This window comes from Myotis davidii, unplaced genomic scaffold, assembly GCF_000327345.1.
Source record: "Myotis davidii unplaced genomic scaffold, ASM32734v1 scaffold208, whole genome shotgun sequence".
Taxonomy (NCBI): Eukaryota; Metazoa; Chordata; class Mammalia; order Chiroptera; family Vespertilionidae; genus Myotis; species Myotis davidii.
This window is the reverse complement of record NW_006299706.1, coordinates 720,747-729,078: the sequence shown is the minus strand read 5'-3', so window position 1 is coordinate 729,078 and position 8,332 is coordinate 720,747. Positions and strand designations below refer to the sequence as shown.

Below are 8,332 nucleotides of genomic sequence, written 5' to 3'. Positions count from 1 at the left end.
CCCAATGACCCAATGAAACATATGGTCACGCAAAAGCTTGTACGCCCATGTTCAGAGCAGCATTATGCATAACAGCCAAAACGTAGAAACAACCCAAAGGTCAGTGAATGGAAGGGGAGGGGAATGGGGATGGGATTTATTTGGGGGGAAATGAAAATGTTCTTGAATCCAGATGTTGGCACAACCTTGTGCGTATACTAAAAGCCACTGAAATGGAATGTGATTTATATCTCGGTTTTTAAAAATGTTAATACAATGAGAAAAGATGCTGGCTACTGTCATTGCGATGAGTAACAGATCACCCTGCATCTCTGACCCACAACTTGCGTCTTCTACCAACAGCCATGAGACGGCTACAAGCTGATCTGTTGGTTTGCAAGGAGGGTCAAGTCACAGTTCTCCACAGGGCGTTTAGGACTTTCTTTCTAGAATCCGACTCCGTGAGCTGAAGTCTTTGCTAGGAGGCTGGGCTGCGTCCACAGGTCTGTGGGAGAGGCTGTCTGTTTCCTGTGGAAGGGACGGGGGCCAAAGGCCAGGTGCTGGCTTTGAAGTAGGCTCGACGCCAAAACAGGGTGCACTGGTGATTCTGAGAGGAGTGACAGAAATCCTCGGAGAGCTCTGCCTTCAAGCACTAAGAGGGTTTTTATTTTGAAGGCTGCCTTCACCAGGCCTTGCCTCTAGGCACCTTGCCTCCCCGACCACCGACCTCCGCAGGGCCTGCCTGCAGGGGCTCCTGTCCCCTGCTGCTGCCCGGTAGCAGGTTCTGCCAGCCCGCCAAGAGGAGGAAAGGGAACCAGGTGCCAAGAATCCCCCACCGACTCCTCTGATTGAATATGATTTCATTTACTGGGTCAACATAAATGACTCCGTTCTGGGCTCCAATATCATCTTCTTCTCTCTTTGTCAGATTAAAAAAAAAATAAAACACCCATAATAGATCCACTTTTATTATGGGCGAGTTATTTACATGTCTTATCGATTATGTGGTTTGGTACTTGGGGGCAACGAGATATGGATTCGGCTCTTGGCTGACCTCAGTGGTCTGTGTGCTTGGACCTCTCACAGAACTTGGCAGCCCCACCTCCGGGGTGAAGGGAACACCCACCGCCCAGAGTTATTACTTGAACTTAACCAAACCACACGAATGAAGTATTTAGCCTATTTCCTGGCGCCTGCCTGGTAATTAAAATATGGTAAGTGGTGTGAAAGGAATGAAATACAGCCTGGGCAGAGAGGACGGAGTTTCATTGACTGGCAAGGGGGCACGGGGAACAGGGAGTTTCTGAACATGTTTAGCTTGCAGCAGGGGCCCCACAAAGATGATTTCTCTCATCCTCCCACATCTGAGCTCCTTGAGGGTCAAGACTTGGCTGTCTCTAAGGTGCTTGCTGAACTTCAAGCACGTTATTTTGCATATAGTAGATGCTCCCCACAAAAAGTCAGGGGATGCTTCAATTCAGGAGATTACGCTTCCATTTTCCTTCCCTCTGAACTTCAGATGCACTTATTACACATTTTAAATACTTGTGTGATTCTATAATGATTTCAGGTTTGTTGACTCAGCCTCCCCAAATAGACAGTGAGACCCCTGGGTTCAAAAATCCCCGTGCTAACATTCTAAGTGTCACAGCCACCGACTCCACGGGTCCGTTCCCAAGTGAACTGAGTGCAGGTTTTGGCTGAGACCCGACTGCCCCCCGTGCCCGAAGGACGGGCACCTGACCTCTAATGAGACCCCTCCCTGAAAACAAGCCGCCTCGCTGCAGCCCTCCATCCACCCAGAGCAGCGAGTGGGGCGACCGGCCGTCCCGGTTCACGTGGGAGGCGTGGGGACGAACCGCGCAGGAGGCTAGAACCGGGAAAGTCCCAGGCAAACGGGGAGGAGGCGGTCAGCCCAGTCGCCACCTGTGACTGCGTGCACACTCATCGCGCTAAAACATCCTTAAAGCTGGTGACGTTCAGCTGCTGGCCGATTAACGTCACATGGGGGAGCCCCAAAAGGAGAGGCAGCGGAACGGAGAGTACCTCAGAGATGTCCAGAGGAAGGTTGCCAACATACACCTCGGTCTCCCTCTTCTTGAATCCTAAGAAGGAAAACAGCATTAAGACGGCAGGTGTCAGGTGAGAAGGTTCAAAGGCGGGGAGGCATGTGATCGGTGACACATTTTCTTCAATGTGAAAACACACCCCCCCACAAGCATCCCTCCCCTCGGGAGCAATGATCGGCTACACTGCAGTCAGTGCTAAGAGGCCCGGGGGAAAGTGCGGGCCGCGGACATCACCGCCTTCAAGGCGGCAGCTCGCTGGCTCTGTGGGGGACGGCGTCACCAGCATCCCTGGAAGCCAGTGCTTTCAATGAGATGTTATGGAGTATCTGGGTCCAGGGGATTGCGTTTCAGAGTTAACATGAAGCAGGGGTGGGGGGAAAGGAATCCGGGCAGAGGGACCAGCACGTGCAGAGGCCGGGAGCTATGAAAAGGCCTGGCGCCCGCGGGCAGCTGCATGTGGTCGGGAACAGCTAGCGGCACGTGCATGAGGGTGAACGTGAGAGAGGAGGCCAGGCCACATGGGGAAATCCGCTGGCTGGGAGGAGGAGAGGTTTTCACCAGAGGTGACATCCACAGCTGGGTTTTAGAAAGACCGCTCTGGAGACAGGGGAGCGTGCAATGGGAGAAGGTCAGCGTTAAAGAGAAGCACGGAGTGAGCAGCAGCAAACGCAACAGTGACGGGGCCTGGGCCACGGCAGCAGCAGGGGGGACACATCAGCCACGTACACGGAAAGGTGGTGGCTGACGGGGGCAAGGGCAGGATCGAGGTGGGCCCCAAGCTCATGCAGGAACAGGAACCGAGGAGATGAAATAAGGTCCACGTAGAGACGGAGGGTCCCAGCACCAACCGAGCCCCCAGGCTAACTCACGCAGAGGCTTCTGCTCCTCCATCACCCCCTTCTTCCCCAGCGGTTCCGCTGCGGGTCGGTCACGGCTGCCCCAGAACCTATCAAAACAGGTCTCAGTGTCTCACCTCCCAGGCCCAAGCGCCAACAAAAGTCTGGGCATCGGCAGGGGCCCTGCCTTTTTTGCGTCTCCCTTCCTCCCCCCCATCCCCCCCAGACTCAGGTTCCAAACCAGGAAGCCCTCCACGGGACCTTTGTCATTGCTAATCAACAGGCAAGAAATCTGGGGGTGACCCCTAAGCTCCGGGCACCGCGCGCAGGAAGAGAAGGAAGAGAAGGCTCTGAGGAAGGAGGCTTGTTTGTCACAAAAGGAAACGACTTACATGCTGCAGGCTTCCCAACAGGATCTGCTGCAGAGCCAAGCAGCCGGTTAGAGGCGTGCCAGGGACCTCCACCAGCACTTAACTACCCAGCAGGTGCTGCGGCCGCCCCCAGGGGGTCCGCGTACCCACCCCCAGCACCTATTCAGGATTCCAGTCACCAATCCCAGTGCGGGGTCTCCACACCACCAAGCACTGCTCCGGACGTCAGCTGGCGTCCAACGCCTCTACTCAGCTCTAACACCATCCACCTGGAAGGAGCGGGAGAGGCCGCAGGCGAAGGGCTATGGTTATCAGCTGTGCTTCTGGCCGGAGGTTCCCAAGACCTCCTCCCTGGGCTCGATCCATTTGCTGGAGCGGCTCACAGATGTGCGCAGCCGGGTGGGAGAGATGCAAGGTCCGGGGAAAGGGGGCAGAGCCTGCAGGCCCTCCAGGCCAGCCGCTCTCCCCAAACCTCCCCTGCTCACCAGCCCAGAAGCCCTCGGAACCCTGTCCTTTGGGTTCCTATGGGCCTCATTACACAGGCAAGACTGATCACATCCTGGGCACTGGCAACTGGTTCAACCTCCAGCTTTTCCCCCCTCCTCTGAGGGGACTGAAGGGTTGGTTCCAGGTTCTATTCCGGTCAAGGGCATGTGCCTGGGTTGCAGGCACATCCCCAGTGGGAGATGTGCAGGAGGCAGCTAATCGATGTTTCTCTCTCATCGATTTTTCTAACTCTCTATCTCTCTCCCTTCCTCTCTGTAAAAAATCAATAAAATATATTAAAAAAAAAAAAAATGAAAACCCTAACTTAACTCTGGTGCCGTGTCACATACAGGAATTTTTCGATATTTGCAACCATAGTAAAACAAAGATTTATATTTTCGATATTTATTTTATATATTTAAATGCCATTTGACAAAGAAAAATCAACCAAAATAATGAGTTCGCGTGTCACCTCTGACACGCGTGTCCTAGGTTCGCCATCACTGCCCTAAAGGCTGGAAAAGGCAAAGAAACAGTTCTCCCCTTCAGCCTCCAGAAGGAACGCAGCCCTGCTGACACCTGGACTTAGCCCAGGGAGACACGTCAGACTTCTGACCCACAGAGCAGGAGTTTTGTTTTTGTAAAACCACTACACAAGTGGGAATTTGTTATAACAGCAAACAGAAGATAGTTACCATGAGCAAATTTAAAACCACATCCATCTTGCCCTGGCCGGTGTGGGTAAGTGGTTAGAGCATCTGCCCACGCACTGAAGGGTCTCAGGTTCATTTCCAGTCAAGGGCATGTACCTGGGTTGCAGGTTTGATCCCTGATCCCAGTCAGGGCAAGTATGGAAGGCAACCAATCAAGTGTGTCTCTCTCACATCAATGTTTTTCTCTCTTCCTCCCTCCCTCCCTCCCTCCCTTCCTCCCTCCTACCAGTAATCAATGGGGGAAAAAAAATATCCTCAAGTGAGGATTAACAAACAAAAATATTTAAAAACCACACCCACCTCCATACGGTGGTCTGCGTGTGGCTGGCACGGGGCCTTTGGCTGGTAGAGATGTGGTTCAGAGTCCAGCCCAGAGCCCCGGGGCACATTTTATCTGTCAAATGAGCCCTCTGCCCTCGATTGCCAGGGTGAGGGGCGGTGCTGTGCTTAAAGCACTTGCCCCGTGTTAAGAGCTCAATAAATGGTGGCCACTGGCTTTCATTTTATGCATTTCGCCAGCCCTTTCCTATGACCCTGTGGAGTACTGACTTCTCACTCCACAGACGGGAAAGGCAAAGTTCAAGGACATCAGATGATTTCCTCATGATTATAAAAGATATAGCGGTAACCCGGGTCCGTGGCTCCGAAGGAAGCCCTGGTTCTTTTCCTACAGATACCACGGCTGTGAACGTCACAGTAAAGGGTTTTCTTCTTTCCTTTCCTTAAAACGTTTAATTAAAACATGACATTTTTAAAAAACACGGCAACTCTCTAAACTGTTCCCAGCTGTAGCAGGCAACCACAGCTTTAGCTGCAACTACCTTTAAATAGAACTCGATGTGATTAAGATAATTAAAAGACATTGGCAGAGGAAAATAAAAACAGAGAGAGGCTGATGGGCAGAATCAGGGTTGTGGGTGTCTGTCCCAATCTCATGGAACCCCCAGAAAAGTCTACTGGCTTCTGGAACAAGGCCGGCACCAATACCGCCCAAGCAAAGGCCCGGCACAACGATGCCTTTCAGGGCCTGCCAGGTGCTAACAGCTCATATAGGTTGCTGTTGCTCACGTACTCCTCACTGGAAGCTCTTAAGAGCTGTACATTATTACCCCATTGTACAGAGGAAGTCCTGGAGGCTCAAAAAAAACAATCATCTGGTAATTTGTTCAAGATAACGATCTAAGCTCATTAATGGAGAACCCTGTTTTTGGAATCCAGACAACACCACTCTAAAGGGAGTTTCCACTCTATTGCTTGGCCGGGAGAAAAATCTGTGTTTTAAAAAAGACAAAGAATATATAAAGAGCCTGTACAATTCAATAACAAGATAAAGAAACCAACTAGGAAGTGGACAAACGACCTGATCAACATTTCTCCAAAGCTATACAAGCGGCCGGTAAGCCCACAAAAAGATGCTCAACATCATTAGTCATTAGGGAAATGCAAATCAAAACAATGACAGCCTTGGCCAGTGTAGCTCAACGGTTAGATCCTCGGCCCTCGGACGATTCCAATCCCCAGTCAGGGGCACATACCTCCCTTGCAGATTTGATCCCCCGCCTCGCATCCCAGTCTGGGTGTGAGCAAGAGGCAGCCAGTCGGTGTGTCTCATTTATATCAATGTTTCTCTTTCTCTGTCTCTCCCCCTCCCTACCACTCTCTCTAAAAATCAGGAAAAAAAATATCCTCAGGTGAGGATTAACAACAACAAAAAATCCATTGCTTGGGGATGTATCTTTATTGATTCCAGACACAACTGCATTGCAGGTTCCCTTCAGTTGAGTAATAACCCTGTGAAAGTGCTGACTCTTCTAGATGGTATTGGAACGTGCTCCCTTCCTGTTACCTCTTTAATTATCATTGCTCTTAAGAGCTGTACATTATCACCCCATTGTACAGAGGAAGTCCTGGAGGCTCAAAAAAAACAATCATCTGGTAATTTGTTCAAGATAACGATCTAAGCTCATTAATGGAGAACCCTGTTTTTGGAATCCAGACAACACCACTCTAAAGGGAGTTTCCACTCTATTGCTTGGCCGGGAGAAAAATCTGTGTTTTAAAAAAGACAAAGAATATATAAAGAGCCTGTACAATTCAATAACAAGATAAAGAAACCAACTAGGAAGTGGACAAACGACCTGATCAACATTTCTCCAAAGCTATACAAGCGGCCGGTAAGCCCACAAAAAGATGCTCAACATCATTAGTCATTAGGGAAATGCAAATCAAAACAATGACAGCCTTGGCCAGTGTAGCTCAACGGTTAGATCCTCGGCCCTCGGACGATTCCAATCCCCAGTCAGGGGCACATACCTCCCTTGCAGATTTGATCCCCCGCCCCACGTCCCAGTCCGGGTGTGAGCAAGAGGCAGCCATTCCGTGTGTCTCATTTATATCAATGTTTCTCTTTCTGTCTCTCCCCCTCCCTACCACTCTCTCTAAAAATCAATAGAGCCCGGCCCACGTGGCTCAGTGGTTGAGCATCGACCTATAAACCAGGAGGTCACGGTTTGATTCCTGGTCAGAGCACATGCCCGGGTTGTGGGCTCGATCCCCAGTGTAGAGCATGCAGAAGGCAATCAATGATTCTCTCTCATCATTGATGTTTCTCTCTCTCCCTGTCCCTTCTCTGAAATCAATAAAAATATATTTAAAAAAATAAAAATTAATGGAAAAAATATCCTCAGGTGAGGATTTTAAAACATTAATAACCCACAATGACACCACCTCACACTACGATGGCTATAATAAAAAGGACAGACAACAATAATGTGTTGAGGATGTGGAGAAATAGGAACCCTCACATTGCTGGCAGAAGTGTAAAATGGCGCAGTCACTTTGCGAAAATAGTTTGTCAGTTTCTCAAACAGTTAAACAGAGAATTCCATGTGGCCCAGCAATTCCACTCTGGGGTAGCTACTCAAGAGAAATTAAAACGTGTGCCCACACAAAGACTCGTTCACAAATGTTTGCAGCAGCCTTGGTGGGAACATAGCTGCAAAGTGTGAGCAACCCGAAGGTCCAACAGCTGATGTGTGAATGAATCCATCAGATGTGGCGTATCCGTACGATGGAATATTAGTCAGCAACACGGAAGGAAGGACGTTCGGATAAATGCTACCACGTAGATGAGTCTCAAAACGTGAAGCTAAAGGGAAGAATCCAGACACAGAGACCACATGTTGCGTGATTCCACTTACATGCAGTCCAAAGTAGACAAATCCGTAGAGAGAGAAAGCAGATTAGCGGCTGCCTGGGGTGGGAAGGAGGAGATGGGAGGAGCTGGAACTGCTAAGGGGCACAAGGCTGCCTTCTGAGGTGAGGCAAGGCTCTAAAATTAGAGTGCGATGCTGGCTGTACTGTAAATATATTAAATATTTTTAACTGCACACTTCAACCGTGAATTTTATGGTGTGCAAGTGCTATCTCAATAACACTTTTTTTTTTTTTAAGTCAAGAAACATTTTCAAGACTGGCTGGTGTAAGCGAGCAAAATCACTCAGTCCCCGGGGCTTGCAGTGAGGATTTAAAACACATTTGTAATTCCTTAACTAATAAAGAATTTAAAGATTAAAAAAAACACACACAAATAAAACGTATCGTATGAGCCTCTGTGGCACGTTTAGGTTTTTTTAGCTAAAAAATAATAATATTGCTTCCTAAAGCAGGGTGGTGGCAGAGGCCTCTCTTAACGGAGAGGGTCCCACAGTTCCGAGCAAAACGCTGCCCACCGCACAGCTTCAGTCCCGCTGTCCGCTCCCCCTCCGCCCCCCCATTCCCACCAAAACCCTCGGCAGGCGTCCCTTCCGTAAAAGTGCACCCCGCCACCTGCGGTGTGAATGGGGTGCGAGTCCCGCAGCTGCCACCCACCGCCCGGG

The 8,332-nt window shown here is 50.0% G+C and overlaps 1 protein-coding gene across 1 annotated transcript in view; it reads right to left on the bottom strand.

Annotated features, from left to right (window-relative positions):
- The window catches only part of TDRD10 (tudor domain containing 10), a 23,786-nt gene extending 20,805 nt beyond the window's left edge, over positions 1 to 2,981 (bottom strand). Inside the window, exons 1-2 of the mRNA XM_006775754.2 lie at positions 2,918 to 2,981; positions 2,026 to 2,084 (exon numbers count right to left, since the gene is read on the bottom strand). Coding sequence (XP_006775817.2) covers positions 2,026 to 2,084; positions 2,918 to 2,939 — 81 coding nt within the window. The 5' untranslated portion in view covers positions 2,940 to 2,981. The remainder of the gene's footprint in view (positions 1 to 2,025; positions 2,085 to 2,917) is intronic.
- Positions 2,982 to 8,332: the final 5,351 nt, after the last annotated feature.